The sequence below is a fragment of the Anabrus simplex genome, chromosome 1 (assembly GCF_040414725.1).
Source record: "Anabrus simplex isolate iqAnaSimp1 chromosome 1, ASM4041472v1, whole genome shotgun sequence".
NCBI classification, from domain to species: Eukaryota; Metazoa; Arthropoda; class Insecta; order Orthoptera; family Tettigoniidae; genus Anabrus; species Anabrus simplex.
The window spans coordinates 282,403,069-282,430,306 of NC_090265.1; the positions used below are offsets into that span (position 1 = coordinate 282,403,069).

The 27,238-nt window shown below is 43.8% G+C and overlaps 1 protein-coding gene across 1 annotated transcript in view; it reads right to left on the minus strand.

The window, feature by feature from the left end:
- Positions 1–10,477: 10,477 nt before the first annotated feature.
- LOC136865031 (hemolymph lipopolysaccharide-binding protein) overlaps positions 10,478–27,238 on the minus strand; it is a 65,256-nt gene continuing 48,495 nt past the window's right edge. Inside the window, exon 5 of the mRNA XM_067142381.2 lies at positions 10,478–10,751. Within this exon, the coding sequence (XP_066998482.2) occupies positions 10,573–10,751 (179 nt within the window). The 3' untranslated portion in view covers positions 10,478–10,572. The remainder of the gene's footprint in view (positions 10,752–27,238) is intronic.

The following is a 27,238-nucleotide window of genomic DNA, read 5'->3' on the forward strand; positions in this document are numbered from 1 at the left end:
GCTGAATTTGATATCAATGGCGAATGTTTTTCTCATGGACAGCTTACGCGTCTCTTTAGCATGTTACATCAAAACAAAATCGTTTTGTGTTCATTATAGGAGGAAAAACGATAAATGTCGTTTGCAAAGAAATCGTCTAAGTCCTCGATTAAATGTAACCTGTCGCCTTAAATGCATAAGTGCTCCTGTGCGAAGATAATAGTAATCGACAGATAATCTCTCTGTGATTTCATTGTAAACATTTTACGTCATTGTCGTGACGCCAGTGACTCCTGCACGGAAATGGCACGAGAATAGTTTGCGTATAAATCTATCTAGCACCGATCTCGATAGCTGCAGTCGCTAAGTGCGGCCAGTGTACAGTATTCGGGAGATAGTGGGTTCGAACCCCTCTGTCGGCACCGTTGAAGATGGTCCTCCATGGTTTCCCATTTTCACACCAGGCAAGTGCTGGGGCTGTATACCTCAATTAAGGCCACTGACGCTTCCTTCGCACTCCTAACCCTTTCCTGTCCTATCGTCGGCATAAGAGCTATCTATGTCGGTGTGTCGTAAAGAAACTGTAAAGAAAATCTATCTAGCTGTGTGCCTTATTCCTATTGTGCAAGACTAGCTATAATTCCTGTCCTCGACAGGTCGGCCTTGTAGGTAGTTCATGCAAACGGAGAAAATCAATCGGATTCGTGGCTGTAAACTCATCGTTACTACCAGCACCTCCGTACTAGAGATCGAAAAGCTGGATCAGTGTGTTAAGTACCAGTAGTTGTCAGAATATGTATGAAATGAGAGACAAAAGAAAAAGATAGTCAACTCCTCACCTACTCAGATAGCACGGCATGCAGATGTTTTTTTTTAAAGCTTTGCCTACTGTAATTCTCAGAGTTCTATTTTTTTTCTTTTTTCTTGCTAGGGGCTTTACGTCGCACCGACACAAATAGGTCTTATGGCGACGATGGGATAGGATAGGCCTAGGAGTTGGAAGGAAACAGCCGTGGCCTTAATTAAGGTACAGCCCCAGCATTTGCCTGGTGTGAAAATGGGAAACCACGGAAAACGATTTTCAGGGCTGCCGATAGTGGGATTCGAACCTACTATCTCCCGGATGCAAGTTGTTCGTCCATGGCCCGCTTTGGGACGGAATACATTTAAGTATCGGGGCTAGTGTCCTTCTCACTACGATCTAAATTGTAATAGAAGGATCAGATACAGCTCATATTACTTCGGAATCAACATTTTAAAGCACTAGTTTACGAGGTATTTAAAAATAGCTCCACGCTCTTGGAAGTTAATCGAGGGATAACCAGCTGTAACTGTGGTAACACCGGCTCAAGATGTCATGCAATTTTCCCTCTACCTCTGTAAAAGCAACGGTCACATATGCTGGGCCTAACTTCAACAACTGCGTATTTTGTTGTGCCATATCTCGACGTTCTGAAAACACGCTTCTTTAAGTCATCAAGGCCTGCTGTCATAGGTTACTTCACAAGTGGATTTTGCTCCATAATACTTTCTAGCAATTCATTTATTGAAAAATTAACCTCAATACGATGAGTGAGTATGGAATGATTCCTTTCAACAGGAACGGATTACTTCAATCGTATATACCATAGTTTTTCATTCCCCTTCGTTTCTTCGTAATTCTAAAACGATGCTTTTATTACATACTAGCAAGATACCCGTGCTTCGCTACGGTATTATACTGAAATTTATAATTGAATGTTGTTTTAGATATATAATAAGCCGAAATTCGCGATATGAATCGTTTTCTGCGGGAATCCGCCAAAATTCGCGATCTGACTCGTTTTCTAATAGATTATGGCAAGTTTCCTCCCATTTTTCAATCTTTATTTCCAGCAATCGATTTCGTACTTCCCAGGCTAGGTCCAGGTATTCCACCCTGTCAGTTGGGTCCCTAAATCTTTGCCATCTTTTCTTATAAGCATTTTTAATATGGAACAAATCCTTCAGGAGATCCGGCGTGGTGTCGTCTTGGGTGCCTTGGCGGTACTGAACCCGCGGCCCAACTGCATTCTTAGTCATTACCCGTCCAGGACCCGTTTCCACCGCGGTCCGCACATTTGACGACGGTCCAGAACATTATTATTATTATTATTATTATTATTATTATTATTATTATTATTATTATTATTATTATTATTATTATTATTATTATTATTATTATTATTATTATTATTATAGATGTTCTGGACCCCACAGCAAGATGCAAGACCGCTACTTGGCGGTAAATTACATCTGCTGCCATTGTTATTGTTGAGAATGTGACCAGCACCAATGTCGCGCGTAGGCAAGTGTGCGGGATTTCTGGCGATACGAATGACATACTTCCGTGCATTATTGACCTTATTATAGAGGTGAACAATTGGACGGTCAATCTCATTCCTATCGTTTATTTCAAATGTGTTTAAATTTTTATTCATATGCCAGGAGAATCTACTGTAATATAAGAACGTTCTCCGAAGGAAAAGTTGGCTGTTGAAAACGAACCCAAAGATTAAAAAGATCGGTTTATGATCAGAATAAGTACATCGAAAATATACAGCCTGTTTCCAGTCATTCGACAGGGTCAGGAATGGAATGAATAAAGCCCCATCTAGCGGCGACAGTAGGAATTGTGCCGGCTGCCGAAGCACTCCTCTGGGGCAATGATCGATGAATGACAAATGAAATGAAATATTGGACAGTGTTGCTGGAATGAATGATGACAGGGAATAGCGAAGTATCCCGAGAAAACCTGTCCCGCCTCCGTTTTGTCCAGCACGAATGTCACATGGAGTGACCGGGATTTGAACCACGGAACCCAGCTGTGAGAGGCCGGCGCGCTGCCGCCTGAGCAACGGAGGCTCCTTATAAGTACATTATGAACAGCAAAATCAATTGGTCTCACCTCCTTTTACACCCCACCGCCGTTAAGTTTATTTACCCCCCCCCCCCAAAAAAAAATAAAAAGAGTGTTTCTTTATGTTTAAAGAAGATTCCAAACCCCAGTGTTCACGTCTATTACCTTGAGTTTTGAGATATAAGTATCCCCATAAAAATAATTCGCTTTTTTTACTTCCTTTCACACTTCTCCCCCCCCCCCCTTAAGTGAATTTTCCGGCAAAAAATACTTGTTTCTTTAATAGTAAAGGATCTTCTAAATAGCAATTATCACGACTCTAACTTCTTCAGTTTTTGATTTATGTGTCCTCATGAAAGGATTTCAACTCCTTTCCACTCCCGCCCCCCCCCCAAGATGGTTTCCCCCATAAAACGCGTATTTCTTTGTTTTTAAAGGAGATCAAAATACCAATTTTCACGTCCGTAACAACTTTAGTTTTTATTAGATGTATGTATTCTCATACAATTAAGTCAATTAATTTTAGAATTCTTTCCCCCCACCCCCTTTCATTGGATTTTCCGAGAATACGCGTTTCTTTATTTTTAAAGGAGATCGCATATACAAATTTTTAGTTCTGTAATATATTCAGTTTCTGAGATATATGTATCCTCATTAAAGGCATTCAACCCACTATTCACCCTTTTACACCCCTCCTATTGGGATTTAGAGAAAACGAAAAAATACTTATTCCTTTACTTTTAAAGGAGATTCTAAATACCAATTTTTACATCTGTAAACTTTTAAAGTTTTAAGATATAGACACATTCATTTTAAAAATTCACCCCCTTTTTCACCCCCCATTATCCGGATTTTTCAAAAACGAAAATATACGTGTTTCCTTATTTTTAAAGTGTATCCCCAATACCAATTTTCAGGTCTGTAATATCTTCAGGTTCTGAAATATAAGTAGGCTAGTTAAAGGCATTCAACCTCTTTTTCACCCTTTTCCACCCTTCCTATCGGGATTTTCCTAAAACAAAAAAAAAACGTGTTTCTTTATTTTTAAAGGAGATTCTAAATACCATATTTTACATCTATAAACTTTAAACGTTTTGAGATATAGATACACTAATTTTAAAAATTCACCCCCCTTTTCACCCCCATTATTTGGATTTTCCAAAAACAAAAAAATACGTGGTTCTTTATTTTTAAAAGAGATCAAAGGTACCCATTTTCAGGTCTGTAATATCTTCAGTTTCTGAGATATATGTATTCTCTTTAAAGGCATTCAACCCATTTTTCACCCCTTTTCACCCCTCCTATTGGGATTTTCCGAAAACAAAAAAATACGTGTTCCTTTATTTTTAATGAAGATTCTAAATACCAATTTTTACATCTCTAAACTTTAAAACTTTTAAGATATAGATGCAATCATTTTAAAAATTCACCCCCCCTTTTCACCCTCGCATTAATTGGATTTTCCAAAAACAAAAAAGTATGTGTTTCTTTATTTTTGAAAGCGATCAAAAGTACCAATTTTGAGGTATGTAATATCTTCAGTTTCTGAGATATAAGTAGCGTATCCGGATTAAAGGCATTCAACCCCTTTTTCACCCTTTTTCACCCCTCTTATTGGGATTGTCTGAAAACAAAAAAATACGTGTTTCCTTATTTTTAAAGAAGATTCTAAATACCAATTTTCACATCTGTAAACTTTTAAAGTTTTGAGATATAGACACACTCATTTTAAAATTTCACCCCCCTTTTCACCCCCTCAGCGATGGAATATCCAAAAATCCTCTCTTAGCGAGCACCTACATCTTATTATGAATCTATGCCCAAAATTTCATTTCATTATGTCCAGTAGTTTTGGCTCGGCGATGATGAATCAGTCAGTCAGTCAGTCAGTCAGTCAGGACAAGCTACTTTATATATATAGATTTTCTTGACTCTATTTATTCCAACCTGTAAAGTCTCCGTATTAGTCGTAGACTGCAGAAATTGGGAAGTCCGCTTCTTCATCAACATTAGGGAAAGTCATAACTACAGCGTAGCAAAAATTCTGCTTATCAGTACCCATTATTTGTTTGTGGGACATAAATCGTACACAGTAACTCATCCTTGAAGTTGTCAAGTGTCTGCTTAATCGTGTCAGCTGAGGAAAGGACTTCATCACTTAAATTTTGTTGCTACGTTTGTCTGATTTTTCTGTCTATCATATCTACACATCTCTTCTGATCTGCACGGTACCAAAATTTGCACCAATGTGTACGAGGCACTCGGACGGGTCGTGGAGGCAGTTATATTGTCAAATTCAAATTTGAACTCTATGTTGTGAAGGGGCACAAAACAGTAAATTTTTGAGGGGCACAAAGATATTCAATTACCTCTTTTGCTGTTTGGCCTTCGAAAAAAGTGTTTTCAACAGATTTATAAGAGAAAAAAGTGAATGTGTAAACAAATACTAATTATTTTAAACTTATTTGCAGTTATTACCAGTTTTTATAAAGAGGAATTTGTACATTTACGCCCCTAATAATGTGGAACGTAATAGTTTATCATTCAGCACTAAATTAATGATTTCGCAGTTAGAGAAGGTGAACAAATTTAACGAATCGATAACAATAATTCGTAATATGTTCAAAAATTGAGCAAACTGCAGAAAAACAAATGTAAATCGATTTATTGTCCGCCTCTGTGGTGTAGTGGTTAGTGTGATTAGCTGCCACCCCCGGAGGCCCGGGTTCGATTCCCGGCTCTGCCACAAAATTTGAAAAGTGGTACGAGGGCTGGAACGGGGTCCACTCAGCCTCGGGAGGTCAACTGAGTAGAGGTGGGTTCGATTTCCACCTCAGCCATCCTGGAAGGGGTTTTCCGTGGTTTCCCACTTCTCCTCCAGGCAAATGCCGGGATGGTACCTAACTTAAGGCCACGGCCGCTTCCTTCCCTCTTCCTTGTCTATCCCTTCCAATCTTCCCATCCCCCACCAAGGCCCCTGTTCAGTATAGCAGGTGAGGCCGCCTGGGCGAGGTACTAATCATTCTCCCCAGTTGTATCCCCCGATCCGATGTCTGAAGCTCCAGGACACTGCCCTTGAGGCGGTAGAGGTGGGATCCCTCGCTAAGTCCGAGGGAAAAGCCAACCCTGGACAATAAACAGATTAAGAAAGAAAGAAAGAAATCGGTTTATTTTTGTGATGTATTTTGAAGTGTTTGTTGATACAATATTACATTCCGTTATCACAATAGGTCAGCCCTGTGGTAGCCTTTTGGTCCTTTCAGCCGGCCTGGGGGGCGGGGACGGACTTTCCCGGCCTTTCCGTGTATTGTTCTTTTCGGCTGGTTCCTTCGTGAGTTTCTGGGAGATGCAACGAGAATATTCCATCGCTAGCTACATCACGAATATTTCGGTACACATCACCCGAGCCATAAAAAGGAAGCTAGCTGCCGACAGTCAGCCAATCAGTGAGTGAGTGTGGGGCTCTCTTGTGGACTCCTTGGTGGAGTCGGAGTTATACTCGGTGTGTTGGGGTTCGGTGGCTGGGCTGAGAGTGACAGCGGATTTGGCTGTCGGTCGTGTACCATTGGAGTCTGAACGAAGAGTTGTTGTGGTTGTTGTTATGTCGGAGTCTCGATTGAGTACCTGCACGGAAGGCGGCGTACGGAACGGAAGACTTTGTACTGCCTTAGAGTGCTCTGTATGTGTGTGTGAGTCTGTGGACTGAGGACAGTCGTAAAGTCCGCGACTGGAGCAGCTATATCCACATGGAAGTGTACCGTACTAACGTGAATAAAGACTTTCTGTGTTACCGTGAACAATATTGGACAAATAAATGCTCTTTTGGTCTGTCGCTAAAGTTCCTTCCACCAGAATGATCCTCCGAAACCTTCTTCGATTACCTAGTGGGTATACGTCCGGTATACTTGTCTAGACCAATGAAATCTTACTCTCTCCACTATAGACACTGGTACATGTCCCTGAGCTCCTGATTCGTCCAATTGCACCATCCATGTTTTACTGTATTTTGTCCAGATACTTGTCGAGAAACTTTCCTTTCCCATCGTCTCTCATCTGGTTTACATAATACCAATGTCTAAGTTCCGTAAGTAATCACTGGTCGAAGGAAAAATGTTGTTCTCCTGGAGAATTGCATTCCTCTACAGTAATGCGGTTATTAAGGAAGCATTACGTTATTTTCTGAAAGTAACCTAGGTTCCGTTTCTGAGACGTAATCAGCGAGGCTAAGTATTTGAATTCCTGTACTCCTTTCCACTGTAGGTCACACTCATTTAGTCGGGGAGCTGCATGTGTTATTACAAATGTAACATACTATTGTTCCTAACGAGTCCCCTCTATTTTGTTCCGGGCCCTCAGTTCTTTAAAAGTCTCTTCAAGACACCCTTTTGTATGAGCAAAGGTGGTCACATCATCAGCATATAATATAATTTTCACCCAACGATTGTGATGTCGATTTTCACTAATTTAATGATTGTCTCCAATCCGTTATTAAATAGACGAACATACAGGATCCCCTTGGCTCCAATTAGTCTTTACCTCAATGGAGCGAGAACAGCTTCCTTGTACGTAAATTCGACACTTACAGCTATTTGATACTGCTTTTATTAATCTGACCAATTTACGTTGTAACGAACGGTCTTCATCTCGATCGGAGGAATGTCTGTTCAGACTGCGTCATAGACCTGTTTGAAACAACCTTTAGGAACGTCGTTTCTGGAAATTCAGAAATTTAGTTATTAAGAAAGGGAGGGCGAGCACTGATCGTGAGGATGACTATTATTTAGTGCCCTTACTGTGCTAATTTCATCTTCAAGTATGACCTGGTACGTCCAGACACTCAACATGTTATTAATGATCTGAACTACTCCTCTATGTGGTATACTGTATACTAACTTACATATCAAATCCTCTATCCTCACATTGCCGAAGGCTGCAAAGATCGATTAATAATAGTCAATCGATTTTTAACTGCTGGAAGCGTGTAACGAGCAAGATGACTTGGTCACACCAGCTTATGTATGGCCTCAAACCAATATGCGCTCTAAGGGTGAATTGGGGATCTATTCTGCATGAACCTTTCGAAAAATTACAAGAAAAATTCAGAAGTGCTTTGGGTCTATAACTATCTGCGCGATCATTTGGTTTCCCCAGCTTTAGTTTAGATATTAGTTTGGACTTCCTTAATTCTACTGATAACATAAGCTGTTACATTGTGACCTTGAAGCAACCATGTCTTTGTATTTCTTCCTGAATGTAATAAAAAATCCAAAAGATGTAATCGAAACTACACGTTTTGGCAGGCTTTAAGCCTTGCAGAGCTGTTTCGATATTTTCCATTGAGAACGGTAGAGCAGAGCTTGATATTAATTTAGTGATTCACTGTAAAACCCTCCACTGGCGTTTTACGTGTCTGGTGTCGAGATTAACACTAGATGCAGAGAGAATGCGAGCGGATACTTGCTCCTCTCTTGTTACCCATTGCCCTTCTCCTCAGCTTTTAAAAATAGCGTATAATCTCATCGAAGTCCGACTCGTTGGCTGAACGGTCAGCGCCCTGGCCTTCGGTTCAGAGGGTCCAGGGTTCGATTCCCGGCCGGGTCGGGGATTTTAACTTTCATTGGTTAATTCCAATGGCACGGGGACTGGGTGTATGTGTTGTCTTCATCATCATTTCATCCTCATCACGACGCACAGGTCGCCTACGGGGATCAAATAGAAAGACCTGCACCTGGCGAGCCGAACCCGTCCTAGGATATCCCGGCACTAAAAGCCATACGACATTTCATTTCATCTCATCGAAAAATTATTTTTAACGTACTCATTTCCTTGGTATATTTCCCTGAAATGTTCTTTGTTGTCTAAAGTACTTCAGCTTATCTCAGTTTAATCCGAAACATCACAACAAACCTCCTTTCCCTTGCATAAATATTTAATTTTAGAAGTACTAAGTATTGTTAGTACCGGGCGAGTTGGCCGTGCGCGTAGAAGCGCGCGGCTGTGAGCTTGCATCCGGGAGATAGTAGGTTCGAATCCCACTATCGGCAGCCCTGAAGATGGTTTTCCGTGTTTTCCCGTTTTCACACCAGGCAAATGCTGGGGCTGTACCTTAATTAAGGCCACGGCCGCTTCCTTCCAACTCCTAGGCCTTTCCTATCCCATCGTCGCCATAAGACCTATCTGTGTCGGTGCGACGTAAAGCCCCTAGCAAGAAAAAGTATTGTTAGTATATAAAATATTAGGACAGATAGGAGCCTAATTAAAACACTGTACCGGAAAATCAGTACGTTAATAGGTTAGTGCTGTCTTTAGCCCCTCAAGTATTGTAATTATTTCTATGCACGTAATGTGAGACAAGTACTTGATTGTACATTAAGGGCAAGAGATGCCAAACTTTATCTCAAGTGTTGTGTTCCTACCTCCCTCATTACAAAACCTATTTTTTGCGTGTCTGTCCGTGGCGGTTCGTGACAAAATTTTCAGTGGGTTCACAACAAAATGTGTCTTCAAATATACCAACATAGAATGCAAATCAGTACCAAATAACCTACTTAAATCCTTTCACCAAAAGTTCCTTATACGGTCGCTTCTCCACTCTTAATTTGGTAGAACCCCTATAACCGAGGATGCATTTTTCCGAGACTAATCAGTGAATATACAACAAAACAAAATTTACGACTGCCGGGCTGAGTGGCTCAGACGGATTTCTGGCTCCAAGTTGGCAGGTTCGATACTTAGCTCGGTAAAAGTAAAATTCACAGCAAGATTGCTACAATGCTGTATTGTAGCGAATATTAAAAGATGCGAACAATGTTCTTGGATTTACATAGTACAAAGTCCACCTAAGTATGATAACAAGCATTAATATAGTGCGTGCAATCACCACATTTACCAGTACTCAAATTAATTGAAATTGAAACGATTCTCCGCACGCAATGTAAAGCAAATATTTTCCCGTGATTACGAATCCTGTTCAGAATTACCTACTAGTGAAATCTTCCAGCGATGTAATGCAATAGTAACTTCTGGGAGCTGTGGCCAGTAGTAACAGGTGAGGTGGCGGTTCCTTGTGGTCAGCTGTAATACTATCACTTGTTTGAGGGTAGCTGTAGACTAAAAGGCACATACCTTACCGCGCTCCTCGCTTATGGAGACATCTGTGGATAAACCATGACGTCATCTCCTTACGCATGCGCATAGTCTTCAGGCTCGTAGCAAAATCTGTATTGTGCTCACTGCATTGTCAGACGAAACGAACAGCTGTCAGTGTAACGGAGCTACGATATAAGTCGAATGCTGTCGATCGATTGACGAAATCAGGTAGAAACAAAGGAATTTTTTTTTAATTATCCATGAATGCGTGAATATGCATTTGAACTGGGTGTTCACGTGCTCATGTGCTCCTGAGAGTCCACCGCCACTGATTTTTTCGAATATACAGACCACTATCTGATCTGTAGTGAACTAAGTATCTCTAGGCCTAGGATAGGGAAAGTGAAATCTGTCTGCAAATGAATAAACGAAGAAAAGGACTTCGGAAAATCCTTTATTTCTACTACTACTAGTATTAATAATAATAATATTTTCAAGTTGCATTCCACATCTTTCATTAATGACTCTCGATGAAAGGTGGTCATATTATTTTATTCTCAGTAACTAAGAGAAATTGTACAGCGTCAGTTTTAGTTGCCAGTTCAGAGCTGTCGAGACTTGTTGCATCAATATATCTCCTGCTCGCAGAAGAAAGGACATTTTCCTTCACACGGCACATCGTTAAATAGTGCTGAGTCTTTAATGAATATAACACAGTCTTCTCCAGGTGCTGTAGCGCTGCCACCAGTATTGTTTGGTTCATTTGGAACCCATTTAGCATAACCTGCCTTGGAGAGTTCTTCGCCTAAACATCAAAAGAGAAGCAGATAAATTGATGATGTATACATACATACATACATACATACATACATACATACATACATACATGCATACATACATACATACATACACACTACACCCTTCCGGGCCTCGAATGGATGACCCACGCATAAGAATGCCTCCACGTACCGGGGTAAACACCTACGGATGAGATTGGATTGAAGAGCGGGTCGAGTTACTTAACGAGCTTCGAACCGCTTCCCTTCCTACTTTCTGTGCTTGCCCGGCAGCATGAGCACTTGGGGAGTGGTACGTTCGAAAGAAAGAAAAAAAAAACAAATACTTAAGATGGAGCCTTATGTATATAATATGAAAGTAGGATCTCTGGGTTCAAATGCCTACTGGATACTGCTTATCACTGCGACAAATGACAAGAATCATAAAATAGGGGTTACGAATACTAATTTATTCAAATATGACATATTAAAGAAATTGATACAGCTCTATACAATGAACTCTCCACATATGGGAGGAAAATAAAATAATGATCACTTTAAAATATGAATCGCCGATGGGCGTCGTCTGCATAACGGTGTGATTGAGGTTTTGCGATTGCTATCGTTCATCTTTCCTCATTAGTTCAGACCGTTCATGAATTTTTTAAATATTATTCTGTCGATCACACCGTGAGATGATCTGATGTCCCTACTCACATATTACTTACTGTTCTTAGCACGAAAATAACCGGGGCCTACGCTTCATAATTACCATATTAAAAGAAACATTTGCATGTTACACAAACAAACACGCATACCATTTAGCTAAACCCCGGACTTTCACATCTGTCACCAAGACCAGTCAACGCTGAACAAAGGTTCTGTTTGAACTCAAAAAAATATATATGCACATTAATTCTACACATACACAGATATATATATATATATATACACTTCATGCATAAAGAAGAGCCATTCCTCGAAAGAAACAGCATGGTTATCACTGTCTCCGGCTCTAGGCGCAAGCTTGGGGCAGCTCGCTCAAGGGCGCCATCATAATCCAGGATCGAACTGGCCGACTCCCGACCGAGAGGTACTGTGGATTTCAGGAAATCCCTAGGCTAGCTACAGTCTCATATCACCGGATATCTGGGGGAGATCCCTACTCATTTATTAAATACCTTCAAAATCAGCGTGATAATATCATTATATAAGTCTTCTTCGCTAAGCCATTTAAACCAAACAGAAGAGCACGGTGGAGACCCAGAGCCCCAAGTCTCAATACAATAGTACAGCGGGATCCCTCTGTCAGGAGGGCGAGGAGCAAATGCTCACAAAAAAAAAAAAGGGAAGGTCATTCGCTACTCCAGCCATCACTCATTCATTAGCCACGGCAGATTCTTGACCCCTTTCAATTACCATGGCCAGCCGGGGCACATATCCATGGCCCACTTCATTTGTTTATTCATATTATCGTAGAATTCCCATGATATACTCTTTTATTCTCTCCCTTCTCATTATTACCGCTGAACGCCGACTGTGGGCACGATCACTTCTAACTCATCTCATCGTAAATTCCTCGGGCATTTGGCCCTCTCACTACGTCTCATATCGCGTATCTTCTTCCCTTGGGAATAGGGCTCTCATGACTCCTCAGTCCACTTTTCCATACTCCTCGCTCCTACCACAGGAAATATACCTATATTTAAATCTTCTGACCAAAGATTAGGGACTCCTGCCTCTGGGTCTCACCCCGGCTATAGATTAAAAAAACACTCCAAACCATTCTGGCCAATTAATCAAAAAAAATCATGGGAGACTTATACATGGTCCCTCACATCTACCTAATAACACAGCATATACCTCTCCCGGTCGGGATTTCTTCTCTCTTGCTGTACATGCACTGATTATATGTGTAAGCTAGGCATGCCTTGTCTGACCGACCCATGAGTTTCCCCGACATATACGACAGCCACGTGGGACAGTAACTAACAACATTTTGACATGGTTTTCCCTGCTCGCCAGCATTATTGTTCCAGCCACCCCTAAGGGGAACTCAAATATTCTCCTGACCTTGTTCCCTTATTTGCTAGGACATTCTACATATTACTAACAATATAACCCTCACGATAAGCTAATCATTAAGAAAAAAAATGAGTCGTCCGGGACTACAGTTCCCTTGAATTTACTTCAACATTATAAAGATCAATAAAATTTCCATATTTGGACATGGATTATCTTACAACATTTTGATATTTACAAAAGAAAGCTAATCCTATCCCCGGTTATATTATCATGCTTAAGAAATTAGATTTGGACATCACTCATCTGTTTGGTGGCCGTTGTGTTTCCTTCCACGGGAGACCCATGGCGGAGTTTAGTGCTGCATGACCCCGCGGTTGGTGGCGGGCGTGCAGTCCTTCATCCCTGGTCCATACAAGTCCGACATCCTGGGGAACTCGTTCACAGCTGAAATCTTACAGTAATCCAAAATGGGTAACACTTCACCACTCGTCACACGGCCTCTATTTCCAGAGTTTACACCACGAATAAGCCGGTCTTTCAAATCACGGCGGGCGCGTTCACAGCAGGGATCGGGTGGCTCACGAGACTCGAGCACCCTGATTCAGAGTAACACTTTGGGTGATACCAAATTATGAATTTCACTGACTCATTAAAGCCGGCACTGTCTCAGCCGTCTTCCGCTACTCATTTGTAAATTGTGCTCGCGGATTAACTAGTTTGACACGCAGCACAGAGACAATTCACCTAGGCTCGTTTGGCCTCCCGTTACACTTCACAAAGGCTTTGTACTTCACAGCGGCGATGGACACAATAACACTCTTAGTAAGCGGTCAATGGTTTCGGACTGTAAAACTGGAGCACCGCGGGACAGAGTGTCCCTTCTCAGCGACCCGCAAAGAACTGTCTTCTGCGATGGCCAGCCCAGCCTATATTATTTTGCCCGCCGGAAGCCTGGGGGCGTAAACGTTCACGGTTCATTAAGAACAAGAGCTCCTTTCATACCAAGAATTGAAGACATTTAAATATTGCATCTTGTAGCCCTCTATCTCCTCTTTCATTTGAGCAAGGCGTGCTGGACCTACGATCGGCAGTTTTTATACAATTTGCTTCCCGCCTTTGATTAATTCACTAGCGTCCCTTGGGGGATGGAGTCATCTTTGAGCGCGACTCTTAGCTTGGGTGACGCTGTTGTATTCACATGTGTTAGCGATATGTTACATCTGGACAGCTGGTGACCTCATTTCTTCCCCTGAATAAATTATTACATATTTTTAGTCTGGGAAACGCAGAAAATTCAGCTCTATTCATTGGTGTGTCTCACATAATTTTCCTACGTCTGGATCAAAGTATCATCCCATTTATACGCGCCAAAATCCAACGTTGGCACCCATAACACGTGCATAAAAAACCGGAAGTTCCTTATGTTAGTTTGGAACTCTGGGAAGCTAAGCCACACCTCGGGGCGTATCTGACTACTCCAGCATCGCGTCCTCTTCTAGCTCTCTCTGCAAGTTGAGAGGGTATTTCCGCGGGGGCTTGGCTCATGCTCTGTCTTCCCTTTGTTTTTCAGGCGCTCTTTCGCGGGTTCCATTGTGGCCGGACGCCGCTCGATCCCCATCGCCCATACTGCTACCAATGACGCGACCTTTAGGAGTGATTTTAATGAAGTAGAAAGGCACCTATAATTCCAATGAGCTGTACAGGACACTGTACGGTTTCAATACATACATACATAACATACATACATACATACATACATACATACATACATACATACATACATACATACATACATACATACATGCATGCATGCATGCATGCATACATACATACATACATACATACATACATACATACATACATACATACATACATACATACATACATACATACATACATACATACATACATACATACATTGCATTGCAGGTAAGCTTTGGGAAGGCATTCTTTCTGATTACATTAGACATTTGTGAAATTAATAACTGGTTTGATAGAAGGCAATTCGGTTTTAGGAAAGGTTATTCCACTGAAGCTCAACTTGTAGGATTCCAGCAAGATATAGCGGATATCTTGGATTCTGGAGGTCAAATGGACTGTATCGCGATTGACATGTCTAAAGCATTTGATAGGGTAGATCATGGGAAACTACTGGCAAAAATGAGTGCGATTGGACTAGACAAAAGAGTGACTGAATGGGTTGCTATATTTCTAGAAAATAGATCTCAGAGAGAGTAGGTGAAGCTTTGTCTGACCCTGTAATAGTTGAGAGGGGAGTTCCTCAGGGCAGTGTTATCGGACCTTTATGTTTTCTTATATATATAAATGATATGACTAAAGGAGTGGAATCGGAGGTAAGACTTTTTGCGGATGATGTTATTCTCTATAGAGTGATAAATAAGTTACAAGATTGTGAGCAACTGCAACGTGACCTCGAAAATGTTGTGAGATGGACAGCAGGCAATGGTATGTTGATAAACGGGCCTAAAAGTCAGGTTGTGAGTTTCACAAATAGGAAAAGTCCTCTCAGTTTTAATTACTGCGTTGATGGGGTGAAAGTTCCTTTTGGGGATCATTGTAAGTATCTAGGTGTTAATATAAGGGAAGATCTTCACTGGGGTAATCACATAAATGGGATTGTAAATAAAGGGTACCGATCTCTGCACATGGTTATGAGGGTGTTTAGGGGTTGTAGTAAGGATGTAAAGGAGAGGGCATATAAGTCTCTGGTAAGACCCCAGCTAGAGTATGGTTCCAGTGTATGGGACCCTCACTAGGATTACCTGATTCAAGAACTGGAAAAAATCCAAAGAAAAGCAGCTCGATTTGTTCTGAGTGATTTCCGACAAAAGGGTAGCGTTACAAAAATGTTGCAATGTTTGGGTTGGGAAGAATTGAGAGAAAGAAGAAGAGCTGCTCGACTAAGTGGTATGTTCCGAGCTGTCAGCGGAGAGATGGCGTGGAATGACATTAGTAGACGAATAAGTTTGAATGGCGTTTATAAAAGTAGGAAAGATCACAATATGAAGATAAAGTTGGAATTCAAGAGGACAAACTGGGGCAAATATTCAGTTATAGGAAGGGGAGTTAGGGATTGGAATAAGTTACCAAGGAGATGTTCAATAAATTTCCAATTTCTTTGAAATCATTTCGGAAAAGGCTAGGAAAGCAACAGATAGGGAATCTGCCACCTGGGCGACTGCCCTAAATGCAGATCAGTATTGATTGATTTGATTGATTGATACACACATACATACATACATACATACATACATACATACATACATACATACATACATACATACATACATACATACATACATACATACATACATACATACATACACCAGGCTAGGTAGTTCAGACGGTACAGGGCTGGCCTTCTGAGCTCAAGCTCGTGAGCTCGATCACGGCTCAGTCCGGTGGTATTTGCGGATACGCAAAACGGAACCTTTTGGGCAAAATTGCGGAACATCGGTGTCTCCAATAACCGTAAAAGTACTTAGTGGGAAGTAAAACAAATAAAATGGAAACAAACCCCTTGGCGTAACAGCCCCGAATAGCCATGGCCTACCAAGCGACCACTGCTCAGCCCGAAGGCCTGTAGATTACGAACTGTTCTGTGGTCGACATGAGGAAACCTTTCGGTAGTTGTTCTTGGCTTTTTAGATCGGAGACGCTCCTCAATTGTAATCACTTACGCTGTCTGTTGTTTAAAGGGGCCAAACATACACACTGAGTGGACCTAGAACCAGGCCTCACATTCAGGTAAAAATCCATGACAAGGCCGAGAAACGGAGCCGGGACCTCCAGGTAAAAGGCAGGTAAGTTACCACTACACCGCGGAGCCGGTACGAAAAACCAATTGCATTATTATTATTATTATTATTATTATTATTATTATTATTATTATTATAATTATTATTATTGGGTTTAGTAGTTACGAATACATTCTTCAAGCATAAGGCTATTCACCGCTATACCTCGGAGGGTAAGGGAACCAGATCTATAATAGACTATCTTAACCGACTTCGAATTCAGGAAATCTGTTACGAATGTACGGGTTTTTAGGGGATTTTTCGAATATACAGACCACTATCTGATCTGTAGTGAACTAAGTATCTCTAGGCCTAGGATAGAGAAAGTGAAATCTGTCTGCAAATGAATAAAGGAAGAAAATTCTCCAGAACGAGGAAATTGGGTAGCTGTACATGGATATGATCAGTCAAAAGTTCCGAACAGTATACAGTAAGCAGGTTCAGGATATAGAAAGAGAAAGGGTGGCATACAAGGATGCTGCAGTGGAAGCAGCAAGGGAATGCCTAGGAACAACTGGGTGTAAAGATGGCAAAAAGCGAACTTCTTGTTGGAATGATGGAGTGAGAGCAGTTTGTAAATGTAAAAAGAAGGCTTATCAGAAATGGCTCCAAGCAAGGGCTGAAGCAGACAGGGAATGTAAGTAGATGAAAGAAACAGAGCGAAACAAATACTTGTTGAATCCAAAACGAAGTCGTGGGAAGATTTTAATAATAACCTGGAAAGGCTAGGGCAAGCAGCAGGGAAACCTTTCTGGACAGTAATAAAGAAGCTTAGGAAGGGAGGGTAAAAGGAAGTTAACAGTGTTTTGGGTAATTCAGTGAAACTCATAACAGATCACGAGGAATCACTGGACAGGTGGAGGGAATATTTTGAAAATCTTCTGAACGTGAAAGGAAATCTTCATAGTAGTGTCGCCAGCAACCGATTTCATGGGGAAGAGAAAAGTGTTGTTGAAATTACGCTTGAGGAAGTGGAAAGGATGGTAAATAAACTCCATTGTCACAAAGCAGCAGGAATAAATTAAATTAGACCTGAAATTGTGAAGTATAGTGGGAAGGCAGGGATGAAATGGCTTCGAAAAGTAGTAAAATTAGCATGGAGTGTTAGTAAGGTACCTTCAGATTGGACAGAAGCAGTAAGTGCACCTATCTATAAGCAAGGGAACGGGAAGGATTGCAACAACTATCGAGGTATCTCATTGATTAGTATACCAGACAAAGTATTCACTGGCATCTTGGAAGGGAGGGTGCGATCAGTGATTGAGAGGAAGTTGGATGAAAACCAGTGTGCTTTCAGACCACAGAGAGGCTGTCAGGATCAGATTTTCAGTATGCGCCAGGTAATTCAAAAATGCTACGAGAGGAATAGACAGTTGTATTTTTGTTTCGTAGATCTAGAGAAAACACATGACAGGGTACCAAGGGAAAAGATGTTCACCATACTGCGGGACTATTGGTTTAAGGACAGATTATTAAAATCAATCAAAGGCATTTTATGTTGACAATTGGGCTTCAGTGAGAATTGATGGTAGAATGAGTTCTTGGTTCAGGGTACTAAGAGGGGTTAGACAAGTCTGTAATATTTCACCTTTGTTGTTCTTATTTTACATGGGTCATCTGCTGAAAGGTATAAAGTAGCTGGGAGGGATTCAGTTGGGTACAAATGTAGTAAGCAGTCTGGCCTAGGCTGACGACTTGGTCTTAATGGCAGATTGTACCGAAAGCCTGCAGTCTAATATCTTGGAACTTGAAAATAGGTGCAATATGTATGGTATGAAAATTAGCCTTTCGAAGACTAAATTGATGACAGCAGGTAAGAAATTCAACAGATTTGAATATGATACAAACCTGGAACAGGCAGATTATTTCAAGTATTTAGAATGTGTATTCTCCCCGGATTTTAATATAGTGAGATCGAATCAAGGTGTAGTAAAGCTAATGCAGTGAGCTCGCAGTTGTGATCAACAGTATTCTGCAAGAAGGCAGTCAGCTCCGGAACGAAACTATCTTACTTCGTTCTGTATTCAGACCAACGGCGCTTTACGGGAACGAAAGCTGGGTGGACTCAGAATATCTTACTCATATGTTAGAAGTAACATACATGAAAGTAGCGAGAATGACTGCTGGTACAAACAGGTGGGAACAATGGTAGACCACTCGGAATGAGGAGTTAAAGGCTAATTTAGGAATGAACTCGATGGATGAAGCTGTACGCATAAACCGGCTTCGGTGGTGGGGTCATGTGAGGCGATTGGAGGAAGATAGGTCACCTAGGAGAATAATGGACTCTGTTATGGAGTGTAAGAGGAGTAGAGGTAGACCAAGACGACGATAGTTGGACCCAGTTTTTAACGAAATAATTAAAACCTGAGTCTAACCATCACCTCTTAAGCCTTTCTCTGCGTTTCTTACCTTACATCATCAGTATTCTCCTAGGTTAAATACCTTTCTCCTTTCATCTCACCTGACCCCATTACCGAAGCCGGTTCATTCGGGCAGTTTCATCCATTCATGAATATAATATATATTACTTTCGATGCTTTGAAAGCCATGTTCGAACAGCGTTAGTGGCCGCCAAGTTTCACCAGAAACGACGTCCGCCATTTTCAAGGCATCTGCTCTCCCTGAGACAGTACAATTTTAAAATAACGTATAACATTACCACCTTCATCACCGCCGAGCACAGTGGCCGCATGTGTTATCGAGCTACAACATACTGCATCACCCCCGAGCACAGTGGCCGCATGTGTTATCGAGCTACAACATACTACATCACCCCCGAGCACAGTGGCCGCATGTGTTATCGAGCTACAACATACATCACCCCCGAGCACAGTGGCCGCATGTGTTATCGAGCTACAACATTACTACCTTCATCACCACCGAGCACAGTGGCCGCATGTGTTATCGAGCTACAACATACTACATCACCACCGAGCACAGTGGCCGCGTGTGTTATCGAGCTACAACATACTACATCACCACTGAGCACAGTGGCCGCATGTGTTATCGAGCTACAACATTACTGCCTTCATCACCACCCAGCACAGTGGCAGCATGTGTTATCGAGCTACAACATACTACATCACCACTGAGCACAGTGGCTGCATGTGTTATCGAGCTACAACATTACTACATCACCCCCGAGCACAGTGGCCGCATGTGTTATCCAGCTACAACATTACTACATCACCACTGAGCACAGTGGCCGCATGTGTTATCGAGCTACAACATACTACATCACCCCCGAGCACAGTGGCCGCATGTGTTATCGAGCTACAACATTACTACATCACCACTGAGTACAGTGGCCGCATGTGTTATCGAGCTACAACATTACTACCTTCATCACCACCGAGCACAGTGGCCGCATGTGTTGTCGAGCTACAACATTACTACATCACCACCGAGCACAGTGGCCGCATGTGTTATCGAGCTACAACATTACTACCTTCATCACCACCGAGCACAGTGGCCGCATGTGTTATCGAGCTACAACATACTACATCACCCCCGAGCCCAGTGGCCGCATGTGTTATCGAGCTTTAACATACTACATCACCCCCGAGCACAGTGGCCGCATGTGTTATCGAGCTACAACATTACTGCCTTCATCACCACCCAGCACAGTGGCCGCATGTGTTATCGAGCTACAACATTACTACCTTCATCAATGAGCACAGTGGCCGCATGTGTTATCGAGCTACAACATACTACATCACCCGCGAGCACAGTGGCCGCATGTGTTATCGAGCTACAACATTACTACATCACCCCCGAGCACAGTGGCCGCATGTGTTATCGCGCTACAACATTACTACATCACCACTGAGCACAGTGGCCGCATGTGTTATCGAGCTACAACATACTACATCACCCCGAGCACAGTGGCCGCATGTGTTATCGAGCTACAACATTACTACCTTCATCACCACCGAGCACAGTGGCCGCATGTGTTATCGAGCTACAACATTACTACCTTCATCACCACCGAGCACAGTGGCCGCATGTGTTATCGAGCTACAACATTACTACCTTCATCACTGAGCACAGTGGCCGCATGTGTTATCGAGCTACAACATACTACATCACCCCCGAGCACAGTGGCCGCATGTGTTATCGAGCTACAACATTACTACCTTCATCACCACCGAGCACAGTGGCCGCATGTGTTATCGAGCTACAACATTACTACATCACCCCCGAGCACAGTGGCCGCATGTGTTATCGAGCTACAACATTACTACATCACCACTGAGCACAGTGGCCGCATGTGTTAACGAGCTACAACATACTACATCACCCCCGAACACACTGGCCGCATGTGTTATCGAGCTACAACATTACTACATCACCACTGAGCACAGTGGCCGCATGTGTTATCGAGCTACAACATACTACATCACCCCCGAGCACACTGGCCGCATGTGTTATCGAGCTACAACATTACAACCTTCATCACCACCGAGCACAGTGGCCGCATGTGTTATCGAGCTACAACATTACTACCGTCACCACTGAGCACAGTGGCCGCATGTGTCATCGAGCTACAACATTACTACCTTCATCAATGAGCACAGTGGCCGCATGTGTTATCGAGCTACAACATTACTACCTTCATCACCACCGAGCACAGTGGCCGCATGTGTTATCGAGCTACAACATACTACATCACCCCCGAGCCCAGTGGCCGCATGTGTTATCGAGCTTTAACATACTACATCACCCCCGAGCACAGTGGCCGCATGTGTTATCGAGCTACAACATTACTACCTTCATCAATGAGCACAGTGGCCGCATGTGTTATCGAGCTACAACATACTACATCACCCCCGAGCACAGTGGCCGCATGTGTTATCGAGCTACAACATTACTACATCACCCCCGAGCACAGTGGCCGCATGTGTTATCGCGCTACAACATTACTACATCACCACTGAGCACAGTGGCCGCATGTGTTATCGAGCTACAACATACTACATCACCCCCGAGCACAGTGGCCGCATGTGTTATCGAGCTACAACATTACTACCTTCATCACCACCGAGCACAGTGGCCGCATGTGTTATCGAGCTACAACATTACTACCTTCATCACCACCGAGCACAGTGGCCGCATGTGTTATCGAGCTACAACATTACTACCTTCATCACTGAGCACAGTGGCCGCATGTGTTATCGAGCTACAACATACTACATCACCCCCGAGCACAGTGGCCGCATGTGTTATCGAGCTACAACATTACTACCTTCATCACCACCGAGCACAGTGGCCGCATGTGTTATCGAGCTACAACATTACTACATCACCCCCGAGCACAGTGGCCGCATGTGTTATCGAGCTACAACATTACTACATCACCACTGAGCACAGTGGCCGCATGTGTTAACGAGCTACAACATACTACATCACCCCCGAACACACTGGCCGCATGTGTTATCGAGCTACAACATTACTACATCACCACTGAGCACAGTGGCCGCATGTGTTATCGAGCTACAACATACTACATCACCCCCGAGCACACTGGCGCATGTGTTATCGAGGTACAACATTACAACCTTCATCACCACCGAGCACAGTGGCCGCATGTGTTATCGAGCTACAACATTACTACCTTCACCACTGAGCACAGTGGCCGCATGTGTCATCGAGCTACAACATTACTACCTTCATCAATGAGCACAGTGGCCGCATGTGTTATCGAGCTACAACATACTACATCACCCCCGAGCACAGCGGCCGCATGTGTTATCGAGCTGCAACATTACTACATTCATCACCACCGAGCACAGTGGCCGCATGTGTTATCGAGCTACAACATTACTACATCAGAGCACAGTGGCCGCATGTGTTATCGAGCTACAACATTACTACCTTCATCAACACCGAGCACAGTGGCCCCATGTGTTATCGAGCTACAACATTACTACCTTCATCACCACTGAGCACAGTGGCCGCATGTGTTATCGAGGTACAACATTACTACCTTCATCACCACTGAGCACAGTGGCCGCATGTGTTATCGAGCTACAACATTACTACCTTCATCACCACCGAGCACAGTGGCCGCATGTGTTATCGAGCTACAACATTACTACATCACCACCGAGCACAGTGGCCGCATGTGTTATCGAGCTACAACATACTACATCACCCCCGAGCACAGTGGCCGCATGTGTTATCGAGCTACAACATTACTACCTTTATCACCACCGAGCACAGTGGCCGCATGTGTTATCGAGCTACAACATTACAACATCAGAGCACAGTGGCCGCATGTGTTATCGAGCTACAGCATAACTACCTTCATCACCACCGAGCACAGTGGCCGCATGTGTTATCGAGCTACAACATTACTACCTTCATCACCACTGAGCACAGTGGCCGCATGCGTTATCGAGTTACAACATTACTACCTTCATCAATGAGCACAGTGGCCGCATGTGTTATCGAGCTACAACATACTACATCACCCCCGAGCACAGTGGCCGCATGTGTTATCGAGCTACAACATTACTACCTTCATCACCACCGAGCACAGTGGCCGCATGTGTTATCGAGCTACAACATTACTACCTTCATCACCACCGAGCACAGTGGCCGCATGTGATATCGAGCTACAACATTACTACATCACCACCGAGCACAGTGGCCGCATGTGTTATCGAGCTACAACATTACTACCTTCATCACCACCGAGCACAGTGGCCGCATGTGTTATCGAGCTACAACCTTACTACCTTCATCACTGAGCACAGTGGCCGCATGTGTTATCGAGCTACAACATACTACATCACCCCCGAGCACAGTGGCCTCATGTGTTATCGAGCTACAACATTACTACCTTCATCACCACCGAGCACAGTGGCCGCATGTGTTATCGAGCTACAACATTACTACCTTCATCAATGAGCACAGTGGCCGCATGTGTTATCGAGCTACAACATACTACATCACCCCCGAGCACACTGGCCGCATGTGTTATCGAGCTACAACATTACTACCTTCATCACCACCGAGCACAGTGGCCGCATGTGTTATCGAGCTACAACATTTCTACCTTCACCACTGAGCACAGTGGCCGCATGTGTTATCGAGCTACAACATTACTACCTTCATCAATGAGCACAGTGGCCGCATGTGTTATCGAGCTACAACATACTACATCACCCCCGAGCACAGTGGCCGCATGTGTTATCGAGCTACAACATTACTACCTTCATCACCACCGAGCACAGTGGCCGCATGGGTTATCGAGCTACAACATTACTACATCACCACCGAGCACAGTGGCCGCATGTGTTATCGAGCTACAACATTACTACCTTCATCACCACCGAGCACAGTGGCCGCATGTGTTATCGAGCTACAACATTACTACCTTCATCACTGAGCACAGTGGCCGCATGTGTTATCGAGGTACAACATTACTACATCACCACCGAGCACAGTGGCCGCATGTGTTATCGAGCTACAACATACGACATCACCCCCGAGCACAGTGGCCGCATGTGTTATCGAGCTACAACATTACTACCTTCATCACCACCGAGCACAGTGGCCGCATGTGTTATCGAGCTACAACATTACTACATCAGAGCACAGTGGCCGCATGTGTTATCGAGCTACAGCATTACTACCTTCATCACCACCGAGCACAGTGGCCGCATGTGTTATCGAGTTACAACATTACTACCTTCATCACTGAGCACAGTGGCCGCATGTGTTATCGAGCTACAACATACTACATCACCCCCGAGCACAGTGGCCGCATGTGTTATCGAGCTACAACATTACTACCTTCATCACCACTGAGCACAGTGGCCGCATGTGTTATCGAGCTACAACATTACTACCTTCATCAATGAGCACAGTGGCCGCATGTGTTATCGAGCTACAACATACTACATCACCCCCGAGCACAGTGGCCGCATGTGTTATCGAGCTACAACATTACTACCTTCATCACCACCGAGCACAGTGGCCGCATGTGTTATCGAGCTACAACATTACTACCTTCATCACCACCGAGCACAGTGGCCGCATGTGTTATCGAGCTACAACATTACTACATCACCACCGAGCACAGTGGCCGCATGTGTTATCGAGCTACAACATTACTACATTCTTCACCACCGAGCACAGTGGCCGCATGTGTTATCGAGCTACAACCTTACTACCTTCATCACTGAGCACAGTGGCCGCATGTGTTATCGAGCTACAACATACTACATCACCCCCGAGCACAGTGGCCTCATGTGTTATCGAGCTACAACATTACTACCTTCATCACCACCGAGCACAGTGGCCGCATGTGTTATCGAGCTACAACATTACTACATCACCCCCGAGCACAGTGGCCGCATGTGTTATCGAGCTACAACATTACTACATCACCACTGAGCACAGTGGCCGCATGTGTTATCGAGCTACAACATACTACATCAACCCGGAGCACACTGGCCGCATGTGTTATCGAGCTACAACATTACTACCTTCATCACCACCGAGCACAGTGGCCGCATGTGTTATCGAGCTACAACATTACTACCTTCACCACTGAGCACAGTGGCCGCATGTGTTATCGAGCTACAACATTACTACCTTCATCAATGAGCACAGTGGCCGCATGTGTTATCGAGCTACAACATACTACATCACCCCCGAGCACAGTGGCCGCATGTGCTATCGAGCTACAACATTACTAACTTCATCACCACCGAGCACAGTGGCCGCATGTGTTATCGAGCTACAACATTACTACATCACCACCGAGCACAGTGGCCGCATGTGTTATCGAGCTACAAGATTACTACCTTCATCACCACCGAGCACAGTGGCCCCATGTGTTATCGAGCGACAACATTACTACCTTCATCACCACTGAGCACAGTGGCCGCATGTGTAATCGAGGTACAACATTACTACCTACATCACCACTGAGCACAGTGGCCGCATGTGTTATCGAGCTACAACATTACTACCTTCATCACCACCGAGCACAGTGGCCGCACGTGTTATCGAGCTACAACATTACTACATCACCACCGAGCACAGCGGCCGCATGTGTTATAGAGCTACAACATACTACATCACCCCCGAGCACAGTGGCCGCATGTGTTATCGAGCTACAACATTACTACCTTCATCACCACCGAGCACAGTGGCCGCATGTGTTATCGAGCTACAACATTACTACATCAGATCACAGTGGCCGCATGTGTTATCGAGCTACAGCATTACTACCTTCATCACCACCGAGCACAGTGGCCGCATGTGTTATCGAGCTACAATATTACTACCTTCATCACTGAGCACAGTGGCCGCATGTGTTATCGAGCTACAACATACTACATCACCCCCGAGCACAGTGGCCGCATGTGTTATCGAGCTACAACATTACTACCTTCATCACCACTGAGCACAGTGGCCGCATGTGTTATCGAGCTACAACATTACTACCTTCATCAATGAGCACAGTGGCCGCATGTGTTATCGAGCTACAACATACTACATCACCCCCGAGCACAGTGGCCGCATGCGTTATCGAGCTACAACATTACTACCTTCATCACCACCGAGCACAGTGGCCGCATGTGTTATCGAGCTACAACATTGCTACCTTCATCACCACTGAGCACAGTGGTCGCATGTGTTATCGAGCTACAACATTACTACCTTCATCACCACCGAGCACAGTGGCCGCATGTGTTATCGAGCTGCAACATTACTACCTTCATCACCACCGAGCACAGTGGCCGCATGTGTTATCGAGCTACAACATTACTACATCACCACCGAGCACAGTGGCCGCATGTGTTATCGAGCTACAACATACTACATCACCCCCGAGCACAGTGGCCGCATGTGTTATCGAGCTACAACATTACTACATTCATCACCACCGAGCACAGTGGTCGCATGTGTTATCGAGCTACAATATTACTACATCACCACCGAGCACAGTGGCCGCATGTGTTATCGAGCTACAACATTACTACATCACCACCGAGCACAGTGGCCGCATGTGTTATCGAGCTACAACATTACTACCTTCATCACCCCCGAGCACAGTGGCCGCATGTGTTATCGAGCTACAACATACATCACCACCGAGCAGAGTGGCCGCATGTGTTATCGATCTACAACATACTACATCACCACCGAGCACAGTGGCCGCATGTGTTATCGACCTACAACATTACTGCCTTCATCACCACCCAGCACAGTGGCCGCATGTGTTATCGAGCTACAACATACTACATCACCACTGAGCACAGTGGCCGCATGTGTTAGCGAGCTACAACATTACTACATCACCCCCGAGCACAGTGGCCGCATGTGTTATCGAGCTACAACATTACTACTTCACCACTGAGCACAGTGGCCGCATGTGTTATCGAGCTACAACATACTACATCACCCCCGAGCACAGTGGCCGCATGTGTTATCGAGCTACAACATTACTACTTCACCACTGAGTACAGTGGCCGCATGTATTATCGAGCTACAACATTACTACCTTCATCACCACCGAGCACAGTGGCCGCATGTGTTATCGAGCTACAACATTACTACATCACCAACGAGCACAGTGGCCGCATGTGTTATCGAGCTACAACATACTACATCACCCCCGAGCACAGTGGCCGCATGTGTTATCGAGCTAC